Below are 18,991 nucleotides of genomic sequence, written 5' to 3' on the forward strand. Positions count from 1 at the left end.
GATTTTGGTAACATTATGATAGTCTCATAAAATAAACTGGGTAATTTTCAGATTTCTGGAGCTATATGTGAGGTAATTTTTCCTTAAAACTCACACTAAACTAGCCGACTCTAAAGCTCTTTTGTGGTAATAATTATTTTATATCTTTACTAGCATACCTTATATTCATTTACCTAATTTGGCTTTCAACTCTGATTAAATTGATATCTTTCCAGAAAATTAATTCATCAAGTTTGGTGAGTTGGGTATGATAATATTGTGCTGACAAAGTAGTAGCAGTTTTTGCTAACTCCTTTGTGTAGCATTTACATTCTCGGCACTATTCCAAATGCTTCATCTACATGAACTCAACACCATAATCTTGCCCCTGATAGAGTTAAAAATACTCTCAAAAGATGTGTAACTATAAGAGCATAAGATTCTGATATTTTGGCTCAAAAACACTGGATTATATTTATGTTTGCATTTCCTTGCATAATTTACACATAGAGATTACTATATATAAGTATGTTTGTGCTATTTTTAAAAAAGTCATAATGTCATAATGTGGAAATAGTAAAATTATGTATGAAGTTAAATCACTCAAGTGTGAAGAAAAAGATAATAAAGTAGAAGTTACCCAATTTCAGAAAGCATGAAATCAAAACCAACAAAATTTTTTTAATTAACAGAACAAGATATTAATCTTATAAAAATACAGCCCTCCACTTTCAAATTAGTATTAAGTAAAAAGCATAATAAATATCAGGAAAGTTGTCATAAAACAGTTTCTTTGCCTTACCTGTGTTCCTTTCAATTTGTTTGTAATACTTGTGCTTTATTAATCTCGTTATCCATATGCCTTAACCTGTTCTCTACTAATGTCATCAGTGCATAAAAGTCAAACTTTCTTTCAGTCTCCTGAGAATGCAAGTTAATCTCATAGAAAGTTCTCTTATCATTGATAATTTTTCCAAGGCATTATCTTTTTCCAAGAGCACAGGACAATGTTTTATATCCCATGAATATATGTTTGCTATCAAGTGGTTTTTCCCTCTTTCACCCTCTCCATAAACTAAAAGAAATCTATCCAGACTCTGTGGTTGCCAACAGACAAGGTAGATTATTCTTCGCCTCACTCACCATCTTGTTGGTCACTGGTACAATCCCCAGTCTACATTCTGAATTGAAGTTCAGGTTGGTGTGTACAGCAACAGCTCCATTGCTCCGTTATGCTGACGCTTCTACTCAAGCCCTTACTGCCCTAACATGGCACACGATACTAAGTGCCAATCAGTGTTCAGCACTACTGGATAAATCTTCCTGCTCTACAGTTATTACACTTTCTTTATAAGGATTATGTTGCCTAAAATCTGCTTCACTATCTCCTCTAAGTCACTATCCTGATGTCTTTTGGGAATTACTAGAAATGACTTTGGATAAACACAAGTATGGACAATCTGGTCAAAAGACAAGAGGTGAAGTCAGTATCAGACAAAGCTTGCAGAGCCTTGTTATTTATGGTTAGAGTTTTGAACCTCATCCCAAGTTTTACCAGAATTATTTTCAAGGGCTTTCAAAGGAAAATTGCACAATTTGCATTTTTTTTAAAAAAGGTCACTCTCTCTGATGCTTAGAGAGTGAAATTATGGGGTTGAAGGTGGAACAGGAAGAACAATTAGGAAATTAATGTCAGAAGCTCTGATCAAGAAATAATGGTAGCTTGGACTAGGTTGGTAGTTCTAAATATGAGTAAGTGAGTGTGAGGTGTATCTTTTTTTGATACAATTGACAAGACTTGGTAATTTGTCCGAAGGGGTAGTGATTGGAGAAGCAAGTATCACGAATACACCCCGGGTATCCTTCATGAGGAAGAGAGTGCACAAATGTTCCATTTACTGATAGAAGAGGAGAGGAGCAGGTGGAAATGGAAGAATCAGGAGTTCAATTTAGGTACACTGAATGTGAGATTTCTGGAGACATTTAAATGGAAAGGTCAAATAAGCAATTATATGTATTTCTGGAGTAAAACTATAGGCTTTTATGAGCCCAAGAGAAACCATTGAAAGTGATCAGCATTTAGATGGTAGCTGAAGCCATCGGAATGGGAAAGGAGGATGGCAGACCCAAACCCGAAGAACCCCAATATTCAAAGGTCAAATAGAGAAGGAGGGGCTAGTAAAGGAGACTAAAGTCAGAGAGGGAGGACCAGGCTAGGTATCACACAGAGCTGGGGGAGAAAGTGTTCCAAGCAGGCAGGAAGAGTTAGCAGTGTGCAATGTTGCTGAGAGGTCTCAGAAAACAGCTGAAAAATGCCCTTTGAGCTTGGTGCTCTCAAAGTCTGCAGTAAAAGAAAGAACAAATAGCAGTTAGTTCTTCTTGTTAAAATTTTGCATCTTTATCTGTAGTTGTAATTTTAGGTACAAATTACATTAAAATATTTTTTATCTCCATCTTAAGTCCTGCTGGATTTGACTTCTATGTGAGTTTACTTAGCTTTCATATATTTTTCTGTTGTGTGTGTATTAAACTTGATGAAAACAAACGTAATTAATTAAAACTATACAAAGGCTAAAATAATCCTTTGGCTGTTATATTGAATGACTTCCAAAATTATTTTAGCTTCTTTGGAAAAAAAGTGCGGTTATTTAGTTCATGTAGATACCCCCCACATTGATTTCCAACTGAAAATTTAAACAAATTTTATTGTGCAATGATTATTTACTAGACACCTTGGTAGATGCTGAGGATAATGAGATGAATAATGTGAAGAGCCTTAACCAGTAAATTAAGATAAGACCTACTAACTTGATGCAACTATGGAAAGCTGCCACTCAGGCATTCAAGGAAGCCACTGGAAGTTTCTGCAGACTGTTGAGATTCTTTGATTTGAACTCACTAACAGAAGCCCGGCAGTGGAGAGGGACCCTGGCGACGGTGCAAGTGATAAATGAGGTTTATTTTTCTTCTATTTTCAGTGCTGATTGAATCGTGTTGCCTTTGTCTGTCAGCACTGAATCAAATTGACAGAACAGTTTGTGCTCCATTTGTTTTCTCTTGTTTGACATTGGTGTCTCATTGATTTGTCATCTCAAACCCTGACCAGGTCCATTCTACTCTATAACTGCTATTACTACGAACTGACCTTTCACAAAACAAAACAATAACAAAAAAAAAAAAAAAAAAAAAAAAGAAAAGAACTTTATTTTTTCATTTTGGTGTAGGCATGGTAGAAGCCTTGTTTTAAAAAGAATTCTTAGAAAGCTCTCTTGACATTCCTAAGAATGTGGCTTATACAACACATATAAAACAATATATATGTGTACACATGCACACACACACACGCACACACACACACACGAAGATCTTTAAGGTCTTCTTTTGCTTCAGGACAGATTGTGGAAGCAATGCCGTAGAGCATAAAGAACTGGGTTTTGGAGTCAAGTTTAGGTTCAAATGCTAGTTCTGCTCTTCTCCTTGGGTGATCTCGGGCAGGTTACTTAATCTCTATGTCTCCGTTCTCTCATCTACTACGTTGGGGAATAATCTAATGCTCACCATCTTGTGAGGATTAAGTGAGACAGTGCGTCTGCCACCGAGTAGGCTACTCACTTTACAGTTCACTTAATTTTTTAAAATTTCATACTTCTCTTAACTTTTTTTTATTACTCTGAGCCTATTTTCAGAATTATTTTTAGAAACTATAATTTGGAGCTGATTCTAATTATGGCATTAATGAGTACTTATCTATGATATACATCTTTACACATATTATTGCAATTTATTATTATTTAATTTTTTTTGATCCAGCTTACACTGAGAACATAAGTAGATGGGTAAGAATGAGACAGGAAAGAGAAATGTGACTGTAGGAGTAAATGAATAACGTTGGTATACATGATAAAAGTTTCATGGCCTTAGATAATATGATTCTATTTGTACCAAGAAAGCCATGTAAATAGTAGGAGTTTGGTCACAGCCACTTTAATTCTACTGGATTGTGTAAAATCAGCACGGTTGGAAATAACAATTTCCTAGTTGGTAGACGTCAGGGAAAGATGGTGCATGAACAAATGGTTAGTTGAGGAAGGTAATTATAGGCAATTTCTTAGATTCATAAAGAACTGGGGCAATGGGTTATGCCAAGGCTGAAAATGGCTTTCAGTATTTGGGAAAGTACACTTTACGTTCTTGTTGAATGAGTGTTAATGTCTGTGGATAGTTCAGATTTGGGGGGGGGGGGGCTGTGTGATGGGATTTTATTAACCCCTGATAGAGTGCTACCTTCTAGATTTAGTTTAAATTCTTTTTTGTGACTTTGCCCTATAAACTCGTATCTTCTGTGGTAGGTGTTGCCCTCAAAACTCCACACATGATAGAATTCACATGGAAGTAAGGTAAAGTGAATGTGAATTTCCAGAGATGTGTGGTGGGGGAAGGGGACATCAGGAGTAGGAAGTACAGTGGCTTCTGACTCCTCTCTGTCAGCTGGAGTGTGGATTGGCTGTTTCTTAAAAGTAAGAGCGCTTTCAGTGTAATCACTGCACATTTTTAGAATGTACATAGTACATATTACAAGCTTACCTTTTCAGAATCTAAGATCAGGATTCTATCCTGTGTTCCAAGAATATGATATATATGACAATCCTGATGAATGAACGAACCGGGAGATTTTGTTAAAAGGCATGGGTTGCTATGGCAATTTCCAGGGTCTTCTCTAAGCAGAAACATGGAGGGTACTACTGACTACTTTAGTAAGACTAAAGAGAGGGTCAGACCAAATCTACATTACAATAAAAAGGGAAAGTTTGCGAAAATATAAATTTTACTGGTGATGAATTGATATTGTGACATTAATGTGAATATGATGTGACATTGACAACTTTGATTTATTTTGATCCTCAAACGAATGCATTGAATATTATTCTTTTCCATCCCCATCATTGTCATGATTATATTCATTAAATTTCTGGATACAAGTGAGATGGTTGGGTGTGATGATTGCACCCGTGATTGGAATATTATTATAATGATCGGACTGTTCTTCCTGCCTCCAACCCTCTTCTTTTTCATTTTAGTCTTTGCTCGCCATCACCAGCTTTATCTTTTTACGGCTGTCTACAATTCTCCTCCTTCCTTTCATGGTTTCTCTATGCATGCACACAGAGTAATTCTTGGCATTAAATGCTCTTCTTTCAGGTGTGTCCTCATTTGCTCTTGGCCTCTGTTACAAATTACTCAAGGCACATAATGCCTTCTCCATCTCAACTATAAATGATCCCACTCCTCTCTGTCTTCTGCTAGTCCTGTTTTTTATTGCTTGTGTTCTTAATTGGCTTTAGATTCTAGTACCAGCTTAGCCACTTACCACACAATTTTGAAACATTACTTAACCTCTTCGGGGCTTAGTTGCTTTATCTGTGAAGCAAAGAAATTGGAGTAGAGTCAGATTAACACTTAGTGCTATATGCTTTTCACAACTCACCTTGGCTATTAGCTGACCGAGATAATATGTAAATAAATGAACTTGATTTTTCCATAAAAGTTTATTTATGAAAACAGACAGTGGGCCAGATTTAGCCTGTGAGCCATAACCTGGAGTATACTGTAATCTCTGAGTCTCCTTTGAGTGCTCAGATTTTATGAGAAGATAAGCCATTTCTATTCTAACATCAAAGGATTGACGCTTTCCCTCATGGTATGTCTTCATAAGATACTACCCTAGTTAAGTGTCATTGGTGATGATGGAAATTTTTGATCTTGTACTCCCTCTGTCAAGTACATTTCACGTGATTGTGACTATCTTAACATACATCCTGTCACTATAGCAAATGCAGAGGGCTCGTTTTCTCAGTTCCACAGCAGACCATTCTGACCAGAGCACACCTGGGCACAACTGTCTTGTCATTTTCTTCCATAGTCCTCTTCATAGGTCCAATTATGTGTGGTGTTATAATATTTTTGCTTCCTGAAATATTAGGATGGGGTAGGATGAGCAACTCAGTAATATATCAGCAACTCAGTAAATAGTGTGGTTGGATGAGTAATTAATATTAGGAGCACACGGTCATCTTTGCCATTTTCATACACAAGAAGATTGATCTTTCACAAATTTCCATATGCTTCTCCAAACTATGACAAAATTGGTAGCCCCTTGGCAGAATATACCAATAAAAGTACCTGATCTTAAGTTGAGTAAACCCTGACTTGATTTACATTTTGCTTCAGTGAAAAATGAAAGGAGATGGGGGAATGCCCTCATTTTATTTTGCTTTCCCCTGCAGTCTATTTTCTTTCGTCTTTGATCTAGCACTAATTACCTTCTAGAGCTCTCTATCCTATTCGACACTGCCACACTCACTAGCACTTTTTGAATGAACTTACTAAGTGTCTCTGGGAGAACATTCATAAGGCAACAAAAGCCTGCTTATTTTTGCCTCATTCTTGCTGCACTAATCTTTCAAATCTTTGTGCAAAGGGAGCTGAGAGTCTATCTGCAATCTCACCTTTAAAAGCAAAATCCTATATCTGAGTAGTCATATCATTGTTATTGGCTTGAGGCTCATCTGGTGGTTTCTTTATACTTGTATCCTATCTGACTTTCATTTCCTTAATAAGGGTTGGAGTTCCATATCAGGCTCTCTTATGTATTTGTTCCCTGTTTTCCTCCTAAATTTCCTGTTCTAGTAGGCTGTACTGCGTAAGATTTCTTTACATGTCCACTGTTGAGAAACTTTATTTTTTTATCTGTGTGGATCTGTGTTCACTAATACAGAATTGGTCTGCCCAGAAAACATGTTTGAACTCCTATTGTTAGTCTATTGGGCACATGCTGGGATCCCAGAAGTGGTAAATAGCCAAGTGTATTGAAACATCATGGTCTAGATGATTCTGCTAAGTGTACTAACACCTACCATCAACATAAAATAAAACATTTTTTTCTCCTTGTAACTCCAGATTCTTCGATGAGTGTGAGATCTGCTTTAAAGAACTTGATTCTTAAGCAGTTGTGATCTTGACATGTGAGTTAGGAGATAATTGTTCTCATCTCAGAGGAATTCTCAATCTGTAGAAAGGCTCTTTCACAATTTCTTTTAATAATCAGCGTTCCTTGATTCATACAGTATTTTACCTGTCAGAAACCCTGAAAAGTAATGAATTTAAAGGTTAATACACAGACCCATTATCAGTAGAGAGAACTCAGAAGCAGATGAAGCCATTCTGTAATTACAGTCTTTGGCACTGACCCATGCACCTGATTGTCGGGAACCCATCTCTGTGTCACGTGAAGTGCACTACGAATAACACCACTTTGGAGGCACCTAGTCATTCAACCTTAAAATCTTAGAGTTAACCTTGATTCTTTCTTCTCCCCTTCTACTTGGCCAACAAATTCCATCACTTTTTAAAAGTTTTTATTAAAATTCCAGTTAGTTAACCATACAGTGTAATATTATTTTCAGGTATAGAATTTAGTGATTCAACACTTCCACACAGCACCCGGTGCTCATCACCAGCAAATCCCTTCCTTCATCCCCATCACCTGTTTCACCCATCCCCCCCATCCCCCTCCCCTCTGCTAACCATCAGTTTCTTCTCCATGGTTAGGAGAATGTTTCTTGGTTTTCCTTTCTCATTTCCTCCTATGCTCATTTGTTTTGTTTCTTAAATTCCATGTATGAGTGAAATCATATGGTATTTGTCTTTCTCTGACCGTCTTACTTCACTTAGCATAATACTCTCCATCACTTTTATCTCCAAAATAGCTCTCAAACCTGTGTCCTCCTATGAACAATTCAACTCACTTACTGCCAATATAGTTCAATTCACTTGCTCAACAAATATATATTTAGGGTTGACATGAATGTCTTAGTCACTATTCTGGATGTTGAAGATACAGGTGTTAAAAGAAGAAACAAGATTTCCTTTATGGGTCTTACATTCTTATTCAGAATTTCATTATTTCTTGCTTTAATGACCAACATTTATCTCATGCTTTCAATCTCCTTCCCTTGGAATCTCTCCCTCACTCTCATACCAGAGTTATCTCTCTGAAAGACTGTCTGGATCATGGCATTACCATATGTGAATGACACTTTATCACCAACTTTCTGAGTGCCAAGTTTTGTGGCTATGGGTGCTTTTTAGGGCCTGAGCCAAATCTGCTTTTCTAACTTGATTTCCTGCTACTCCCTTCACTGTTCTGCAGTCCCACGGGACTGAGTGCTGCTCTTAGAATAGGCTTAGAATAAGATGAAGTTTCACCAGCTCTCTTGTGACTTTGCACTTACTTATTGTGCCTAAAATTCTATACTTTCATTGGTACCCAAAGAATTTCTACTCAATTCTGTGAAGGAAGTCGTCTTTGCCCTCTGTAGGCAGTTAATTTCTTTGTCTGTAACCCATAGAAAATTTTAAAACACGCTTTTATAAAAGTAGCAATTATGGATTCAAATGATTTCTTGGGGGGGCTTCAAATTATTTTTATACTTGTTTATTTTTCATTTCACTCCCATTAGGTGTGTTTCCCACTCACTCTAGGGAATGATCCGTTCTCAGGCATCCTCAGGGAAAGTGGTACAGTGGCTGCCCAGATTTTTCAATACAGCGTTTTCCCAGGTGTCACTGAATTTTGAGAGAAAAGAAGTATTTATGGGTCTTAAATAATTTAAACAATTTAATCACTCTCATTAAATTGTCAGCTTCTTGAAGGCAGAAGATATATCTTCTTTGTACTAAACAACCATTTTCTGAATACAGGCCGAAATAGGTGGATGAAGTACACAGAGATTCTATGGGTGTTTTTTTTTTTTAGAGAGATATTTATGGGACTATAAATATTACCTTAAGAAAGTCGTATCTTCAGTTCTTTCTTATTTACCATATCTAATGTGACCACGACTGAATATATGCACCTAGAGCACAAAATCAACCAAAACCAAGGGAGAAACAACAACAATAACAGCACTTATTATTTAAAATTCTGTGCAAAGTAGTGACTCAGTTCCAATAATTTTGGTATCTAGAAATAGCTTAAAATATGCTTTTCATAATTCTCCTATTGATTAGCACTGTTATCGGAAAAGAACAAGTTTTAAAAGAGAACATGAATAAAGATATTCCTAACCTTAGCGATACAAAATCTTACATCATCCTTGAATGGGTCTTGATGCTTTGCTCTGCAGAATTGATGGTCTCTCCAGAAAGACTTGATATTATGCAAAAGGGTAGTATTTCCAGAACTACCTAAAAGTAGGCATATGAGACCAGTCCAGAAGGAAGAGCATAAACGATCACATGCTTGAAGTGAGAGATGTAAACATAGACTCAGCATCGGGAACCCTCAGTTCTCAGGCATCCTCAGGGAATGTGGTATGAGAGCTGCCCAGATTTTTTTCAATATTAGCATTTTCCCAGGTGTCATGAAATTTTAAGAGAAAATAGGTATTAATAGGTCTTAAATAATTAAAACAATTTAACTTAATGAGGTAGAAAAAATTCAAAGGAACAGTATAAAGTTCATATGAAATAGAATTTCTTGAAGCAAGAAAAGCCACAGCAAGTCTTTCAAACTTGTGATTCTCTTGTATAATTTGTTTCAAATTAGCAGGGTTAAGAAAACAATCTCAACAGAGTCAGGTTATGGTCCTGGCCTATCTAAAGACATGTTTATGAATAGCCCTTAAAATGAAGATATATAAGTGAAGGAAAAAAGAGTGTAAATAGTTATGTTTAAAGTATTTATGAATGTAATGAAGATCCTTATCCCCAAAGACAGCCATTGACTTATAAAAGGATATTTGTAAAAATATATACCTGTTTCTAGAATATTCAGCCTATTGGTATAAAAGCAAGTCAAAGTCTGGTACCATAATTCAAGAATATATATATATATATGAAAATGCCCTTCATAGATCAAGAAAAGAGGAACTCTCTCCCATAAGTGAGAGATATTAAGTAGTCTTCTTGTTTTGTACCAGTTAACCTTTGTTTTTGTTTGGATAAAGGTTTTAATTACATGAATTTGCTATGATATCAGTGGGAAACCACCTAGGGCAAAGTGATTTTTCCCAGTTTTTCAGAAAGCATGGGATATTTAGAAAACAACCCACAGGCATATTTCTCTGCAATACCCCACTGTGACTCTATGGGCTGATTAACATCTTAGAAACTGTCTAAAAATGATACAGGCAAGAAAAGATAACTGTAAGTTGCAATGCAAACATTAGAGCCTGTGATGGATGGACCTTGCCTGTCATCTGACATAGAGGCTGTAACGTTGGGAACTGTACAATAGCTTCCTTGGTGAGGTGTGATATCTTCTTTTTATCTGAATTTTGTCAAGGTTAATAACCTTTGTTTATAATTTTCTTTCACAAGCACACTAGTGTCTGAAACTGTCAACCTCAGTGGACTTCTTTTCTTCTTCCTCTCTCACCTCTATTTGAAGACTTGGTTTTTTTTGTCTGTCCCTTTTGAGAATGTTTGTAATAATCTGAATGCTGGCATTCTCTCTAGGTTAGAAATGTATTTTCATAAAGACATCTTAAAGTTATAATGAACAGTAGTGTTTCCTGAAACTTATAGAAACTCCAAAAAGTTGATAGATTTGCAAAATAAGAATTATTGCTATTATACCACTGAAAATATTATTTAAATCTTAACAAAATGTACAGGAACATATGAAAAAACTAAATGAACAATGGTAAAAATGATAGTTTGTATTTCTTAGATGTCTTCAAAGTAGTTTATTTCACTTTTACTTTATTTGCTAATACTGGAATAAGACGAATGACTACATTTTGAAATCTCTTCTCCTTTGTGAGAAAATGTTCTGTTTCCTTAAATTTAGTCTCTGATCTGTTGGTAATGAAATTATGTGTAGTCATTGTTTTGCTAAATCTGAACCCCATATGTGACTATGGATCTTCACGCCCCCAAACAGTATCTCAATATTTTTGAGCGTGTCTAGGAGTATTTGAGAAGGACTTCACAGTAAATGCAAATACTCAACTCCTGGTGTATTTTTCTTGTACGTCTTTTCTGTTCCCTCTGTTGAATACTCTTTTGTCTTCCCATGTATCATCCTCAGTGCATTGGAGCCCAAGAAGTTAGAAAGATCTTATAGAAGAGGAAAGAAACTTGGCATTACTCTCTATTTGAGTGTCATTAGTGGGTTTTATACAATATATAGTTTTTAGTGAAATAGACCTATCAGGTTTTTTATACCAAGTCTGGCCTTTCCCCCAGCTCTAAACTTAGCTAAGTCCAGTGTGGATAGATGTGAGTGACAGAAGTATCCTCTCGGGTGCTCCTCCTGTCTTTTGACCTTGGTGTAGTTATTAGACCAAGCTTGTCCTGTCTGGATCCTTCTTTTTTGATTAGGCATTCTTTCTTAGGAGGCCCATTAGCGCCTCAAACAAAACTGCCTGAACTTCTCATGGATTTGATGGAATCTCAGATATGGGTTTCCTCTCCTGCCTGGTTTATACTGGAGTTGAATGGTTCCTTAGATACTCTGATTTACTTTTGTATTTTATGTAAGTGGGTAAAGTATCTAGTAGCCAGATCACCTGAAAGGAAATTTGACTGAGGTAAAGGCTTTTTGAAATTGATACGAGATTCATAATAAATGAGTAGAAAATGAGCAACCCAAAGTTTCAGATATGGCCTACTACTTGAAGTATATAATGACCTTTGAAGATTTGGGGGCACTTATTGTGAGTGGTAATTTTTGTCAATGGTGATTATAGCTTTTTGTAAAAAAAGTTATAAGGATGTAAATATAATTATAAAACTGCAGAATGGCTTTCAAAATTAAGCTTGCTTGAACTTACACATTAAGCTGCCCAGAATATTTGAAACCTTCAAGTATTCCAGTCTACTATTCCTGCATGTGGCAGAAAACCAAGAGAGAGATAGGAAGCATTGAAATCACCACTCCTAGCCTCTACCGGGAAAAAGAGAAAGAAAAGTTGTTTTTTCAGGGTTATCCCATCTTCCACATCATTTTTTCCTCCCTCCTTTTTGTGCCAAAGGATCTATATGCATTAATATATTTTTTTGAATATCCCCAAGATCTCTATCATAAACCTGCTTTCTTTAGACAGTATCTCTGTGCTATGGTGTCACCATCTTATTCTGTACCCTACTAAGAACAGCTTTCTAGCAAATGGACATGTTGATAATATTTGAATGAATTTGCATTTCTTCCAGGAATTTTTTTTCCAGGAATGTTTGTTATACAGGGAGATACTGGGATTCAACTTTAAGGAGTTCTGATGTTGAGATTTGGGATATTAGGGATGGATTGGGGGAGTGATATGTGGGCAGAATTGTATTCTCACAATGCATCACAGCACATGAAAGTGGTAGTCCATATGCTTTCCCCACCTAAAACGGTTGCTGCTCAGGACATGCTGCAGTTGGGGGCTGGATATTTATGAGAGAGAAATACAAGATGAAGGAGAACATAGGATTTGGAGTCTGGGCTCAACATCTCCCACTCTATGTTCTTAGACAAGTCTGTTTATTTTATTAGTAAATAAAACATGTTACTAACGTCTCCCTCACTGGGTTTAATCAGGAGAAAACATGAGCTATTGTAAGTTTGGATTCTTTATGAATTGTTACATGCTACATTGAAAATGGACCAGTTCTAGGAGTAAAAGATTTGATTTCCATATGGACATGCATAAACAGAAATCTCACATTAGGCACATAGCCATTTTTTGAAATAATATACACACATGCATATTTCCACATAAATTCTTTTATCTACAACTGTTATCTGTATTTATATTATGATTATCAGTACTCTTGGAGATTTTTAGTTTACATTATGTAGGGTAGAGTTTCAGAGGGCTAGATGTAAAGAGGGGAGGCATCTTTAAGTACTTTAAAACCTCCGTACCTCAGTTGCCCTACAATTTATCTTCTCGGATAAATGAATTTGATTTTAAGCCATTTGTACATAAATGAATATATTCTGAGCAAGTAACTAACATTATGGTCAAAAAGAAAACTGCACGGGCACATTTTTATAGGGCCATGATGACAATTCCATAGTAAACCAGTATGGGGCCATAAGGAAAATACAAAAGATAAAATTCTGACAATAATTTACATTTTATCAAGATGCAAATCAAATATTTTTAACCATGCCAATATTTTTTATTATTATTTGTAGATGGGGCACACTGAAAGGAGCACGAGGACAGAAAGAAAAATTCTGGGTATGTAACTCTTTCCAACTGACTTTCTACTGTGAAGTGAGTATTTTAGAGTCATCTGAGTCTCTACTTCCTGGTTTGTGCTAGTCCTATCCTAAGTCACTGTAATATTGTTTGTAGTAATGGTATTTTCTCCAGCAGAAAAATCATTATAATCATTTATATTATAGTAACAGTTTTTCTCTATTCTTCTTATTTCAAAGTATAAATGAAGAACCAGCATTTAAAAAATTTTTTTATTATGCTCAGTTAGCCACTGTACAGCACATCATTAGTTTTTGATGTAGTGTTAATGATTCATTAGTTATGTATAAGAATCAGTATTTTTTTTCAAAGCAAGAATCAACAGGAAAACATTTTTTATCAGCTATATTAATGGTTAGACTTCTCTCGTATGTCAGTTTTGTGTTCTTACATTTGTTTTTGCCATGGATAATGGCTTTGTAATGTTATAATCAATTATACATATTGATATTATATATTATTATGTATATAACATTATATATATATATAATATATTTCCTAGTGGTAAAGTGTTTTATTTTTGCTTTTGCCAATTATGATATGCATGTTTCTTCACTGAGAAAGAAACAATGTCTAGTCTAAAAAAATATAGAAAGTTAAATATAAGAAATAGTTTAAAGAAGACTGGAACATATTACCTCAAATATTCAGTTAATTACAGTGAATTCTGGTGAATTGTCCCAGGTCCTTATATTATGTATATGTTAATTTTAGTTTTAATTACTGCAAAAAAGCAGAAATAGAATGAATAGGTAATGGTACTCATTATGAAATTGGAATTTGAATATATGCAGTAGAGGGCATATTATAACTTATAACACATTAACTATTAAGAGTGATACTCATCAGGGTGATTCTTGTTAATTAGATTTCTTCACAAGGCACTCACAAAAATCAATCACCCAAATATGTGGTTACCCCTTATAACTGTTTTGCTGATACATGGAGGTATTTTGCTTTTAAATAGAATGAGGCTTCTTTGTATTTAAACTGAGCTTTCTTAAATATCATTATCTTCCTTAGAATGAAGCTTGAAGTAGCTAATAATTAACATTAATGCTCAATAGCTAAAATTCATAATTTGTGGAGGGGATATGTTGTTCGAATACCTACAATTAAGTTTCTGTATGGGATTTCTACTAAATGAGTTTAAACAGTTATTCAATTTCATAATAATATAATATTTAGAAGCAAAAACAAATTCTTTGTTTAATGTACTAAATTCATAAGTTTTTAGCATATAGCACCTCATAGCTATTTGTGGAGTAAATATGAATGAAAGGGCACAAGAAAACTTTCGTGACCCTCTCACCTCCAACCTCATCATTTCCACCCTAGAGCCTCATGGGTGGTGTACACACACATACACTAACTCACTCATTCTTATATATCCAACACAAGTATGTATACCACCCTGTTACGTTATTTTTGTTGCAATTACTGTCAATTCTGAACTTACTACTTGTCAAAAAATTTCAAAGAAAACTGTATTTCATGGGCATACAGGCAAGATTTCTTTCTGCTATAACTCTTTTAGATAAATTGTTTAATGTCAGTGGTAATAATGAGAATCAGACTAAAAATTATAGTATTTTATTAAGTCACACATTTTGGTTGATTTTTTTCTCCACTTAACTGTATGCTCATCTTGGGCCAGTATCATATCTGCTTTATTTACCACTGTATCCAAAGGACAAAGCAAAGTGTCTGCTACGTATTGGGAATATGCACAATACTTGTTGAATGAGTGAATGAATGACATTAATGTGTAAATTCAGGAAAAAATGAGTCGTCACTAAAATAGTTTTCTTTTTACATAAAAATTATTATTTGGTTTAATTAATATATGAAATCTTTAAGTAGTCCTACTGTCTTGCCAAGAATTATGAAGGGTCTGAAATGTTATCCCACTTGAATTAAGGAACGTGGGTCAGAAGAAAAGAGTACTTAACTGATACTCACATCCAGATCAATAACCATAGGTCTCCACATGGGTTCTCCTACTTTAGTCTTACAGTGATAAGAGGCAACAATGTTTTTCCATACAGGTAGCACCTGATACCTCATAAATGAGGGACAGACAACAGTGGATTTTCTCCGTCTATCTATATAGGAGACAGGAAACCTCCTTTCTTGCAAGGAGAGAAAAAAAAATTCTACTAAGATGGGATGGAAAGGGTCTTGTGTTCTTACCCTTACCGTTAGGAATATGAATATATCTTTCCAAGGGCCAGATAAACACAGATAATGTCTCTAAATGCTGAACTTCATCCTTTTTAACATATAAATACCAAGGGAGATAGTGTTCCAGTACTCCTGGCACCATGGGCTTAATTTAAGACCTTGTCTGGTCTCTGACTCTTTGGCCCTCTTGGGGAGATAAGAGAAGTTTTATTATTCTTTTGGATCAAATCAATTAACTAGACAAATGGCTACAGATCTAATTCTCATTGAATGTAAAGATAAAATATTTCTGGCAGAAGTGAAAGCAAATATTCTCTATCTCTATATCATATACATTCTTTGTGTGTCAGGGGATTAGAATTTTTTGCAAGAGCACCGAGAAGTTCAGAGAAGTTTTATTTGCCCACAATTATACATGAATGTTTTAAAGTATTTACAAGTAGGCCTATAATATATTAAATTATAATAAAAAAATGGATGACTTCCAAAACTAAGTAAAATGTAATACATAACAATAAGCCATATATTCCACTAAATAAGTTGAAAATAACATCAGAATTAATTTTCCAAACTCATATTTTTAAAGAAATGAGAAATCTGAATCTAGAGATCTGGAGAAGATTTTCTGTCCTGTGAGCATTCAGTAGGGCTGGGCACAAGCTGATTACATTTGGAATATGCAGAGAGAGAGAGAGAGACCTCTGAGAGAAAGAGAATCCAGCTGGATTCGAATTTAGAGGAACCTAAAACACACAGCCATTTCTTCCTATGGAAAATTTACTGCTGCTTGAACAGGGTGAGTAGCTGTGGAGGGCAATGAAAGAGTGAAGTCTGCAATCTTGGAGAACCTGGAGGAGGAGTCCCATTGGAAGACAGCCTGAAACACACATAATAGGCAAGCCCCCCCCCCCAATATTTTAAATCAGGTGTGGACTGAGCTTAACAAAAGCTTATCTCCAGCCCTGACCCAACTAGTTTCTGCACAAATTGAGGTGATTAGTCCCTCACCATATTTCTTTAGCAGAAGAAAGGTCTAGCCTTCTTAGGAAAATAATACCAAGGACAATCTCAATATTTATTAGGACAACATATCCAGCATATATTTAAAAATTATGAGACATGTGAAGCAGAAAAATGTGACCAATAACTAAGGGGGAAAACTATCAATAGAAGCAGTAGATAACACTTTAGATATAGGCTTTAAAATAATCACTGTAGGGGCGCCTGGGTAGCGCAGTCGTTAAAGCGTCTGCCTTCAGCTCAGGGCGTGATCCTGGCATTCCGGGATCAAGTCCCACATCAGGTTCCTCCGCTGGGAGCCTGCTTCTTCCTCTCCCACTCCCCCTGCTGTGTTCCCTCTCTTGCTGGCTGTCTCTCTGTCACATAAATAAATAAAATCTTAAAAAAAAAAATTATCATTGTAAAAAAATTTTTTTAAATCTTGATGAAAATGGAGAATTTTTTTAATGTTTTTTTATTATGTTAGTCACCATACAGTACATCCCTGGTTTCCGATGTAAAGCTCGATGCTTCATTAGTTGTGTATAACACCCAGTGCACCATGCAACATGTGCCCTCCTCACTACCCATCACCAGTCCATCCCATTCCCCCACCCTCCTCCCCTCTGAAGCCCTCAGTTTGTTTCTCAGAGTCCATAGTCTTTCATGCTTCATTCCCCCTTCTAATTACCCCCCCTTTCTTTATCCCTTTCTTCCCCTACCGATCTTCCTAGTTCTTATGTTCCATAGATGAGAGAAATCATGATAATTTTAACAAAGGATTTAAATATATTTAAAATATGATTCATTGAATCTGTGAGTGCAACGTTTGAAATTAAGAACTCACTGTATGGGTTAAATTGCAAACAGAATTAGTGGACTTAAATAAAATTCAATAAATTATATCCAACTTGTAATACACAGAGAAAAACATAATGGAAAAACAAAAGCAAATAAAGAACAGTGTGAATACAATCAAATGGTAGGACACAATCAAATGGTTTAACATGTATATAATTGTATTCTCAGAAGGATTAAGAGAGAGAGAGAATGGGCCAGAATAAATATTTAAAAACATGATGGCCAATAGTTTTCCAAAATTGAAGGACATCAACCAAAAGATTCAGAAAGCTCAATAAACTCCATGAAAGAGAAAGCAAGAAAACCACACCTAGGAATTTCATAATCAAATAGTTGAAAATAAAAGATGAAGAGAAAAACTTAAGAAAGGCCAGAGTTTTAAAAAGGATAGTTTTTCCTTAGAAAAAAAGTAGCATTAACTGGCTAGGGAAAGGTAGTCTTTAATAAATAATGTTGAGAATAATGGATATTCACATGCAAAAGAATGAAATTGGACCCTTATTTCACACCATTTACAAAAATTAACTTGAAATGGATTAAAGATTTAAATGGAAGACCTGAAACTGTAAAGCTCCTAGAAGAAAACAAGGAAAACACTCCTTAACATTGATCTTTGCAATGACTTCTGGGATATGTCACCAAAGGCACAAGTGACAAAAAAATAAACAAGTGGGACTACATCAAACTAAAAGCTTCCACGCAGTAAGGCAAAAATAAAAACAAAGTAACAAATGAAAGTCAGCCTATGGGATGGAGAAAATATTTGTAAATCCTATTTCTGATAAGGGGTTACTATCCAAAATTTTTAAGGAACTCCTACAATTCAGTAGCAAGAAAACTAATAATGAGATTAAAGAATGGGCAAAGAATCTGAATAGACTTAGCTCCAAAGAAGACCTAAAAAAGGCCAACAGTACATGAAAAGATGCCCAACAGCACTAGTCATTAGAGAAATGTAAGTCAAAACCACAAGGAGATATCACCTCACCTCAGTTAGAATAGTCATCATCAAAAAGACAAAACATAATAAATACTAGGAAGGAAATGGAGGAAAGGAAAAGTTTGTGCATTGTTGGCAGAATTGTAAAGTGGTAAAGCCACTACAGAAAACATTATGAAGGATCCTCGAACCATTAAAAATAGAACTACCATGTGATCCACCAATTCCATTTTGGGGAATATATCCAAAGGAAATGAAAACACTAACTTGAAAAGATATCTGCACCCTCAATGTTCATAGGAGCATTATTTATAATAGTTAAGATACAGAACAAAGTGTCCATAAAACAATCAATGGATTAAAAAATAGTGGTATATATGTGCAATGGGATATTAGCCAGAAAGAAGGAGGAAGTTTTGTCATTTGCAACAACATGGATGGACCTTGAAGGCATTATGCTAAGTGAAATAAAGTCAGACAAAGACAAATACTATAGGTTCTCACTTATATGTAGTAACTAAAACAAACCAACCCCAAATTCATAGAAAAAGGGATCAGATTTGTGATTAATAGAGGTAGAGGTTGAGGGCCATAAGAGTAGGAGAAAGGTGGTCAAAGGTACCAACTTCCAGTTATAAGATAAATAAGTACTAAGGATATGATATACAGCATGATCACTGTAGTTAACAGTGCTGTATGATATGTATGAAAGCTGTTAAGACAGTAAATCCTAAGAATTCTCATCAGGAAATTTTTTGTCTTTTTCTTTTTT

General features: G+C 35.3%; 1 protein-coding gene across 2 annotated transcripts in view; it reads left to right on the forward strand.

Annotated features, from left to right (window-relative positions):
* The window catches only part of TINAG (tubulointerstitial nephritis antigen), a 77,291-nt gene that overhangs the window by 47,222 nt on the left and 11,078 nt on the right, over positions 1-18,991 (forward strand). For both annotated transcript variants that reach the window (XM_026507207.4, XM_026507212.3), the window contains one exon: positions 13,169-13,214. In XM_026507207.4, the coding sequence (XP_026362992.1) occupies positions 13,169-13,214 (46 nt within the window). The remainder of the gene's footprint in view (positions 1-13,168; positions 13,215-18,991) is intronic.

Source organism: Ursus arctos, unplaced genomic scaffold (assembly GCF_023065955.2).
Source record: "Ursus arctos isolate Adak ecotype North America unplaced genomic scaffold, UrsArc2.0 scaffold_29, whole genome shotgun sequence".
Classification (NCBI taxonomy): Eukaryota; Metazoa; Chordata; class Mammalia; order Carnivora; family Ursidae; genus Ursus; species Ursus arctos.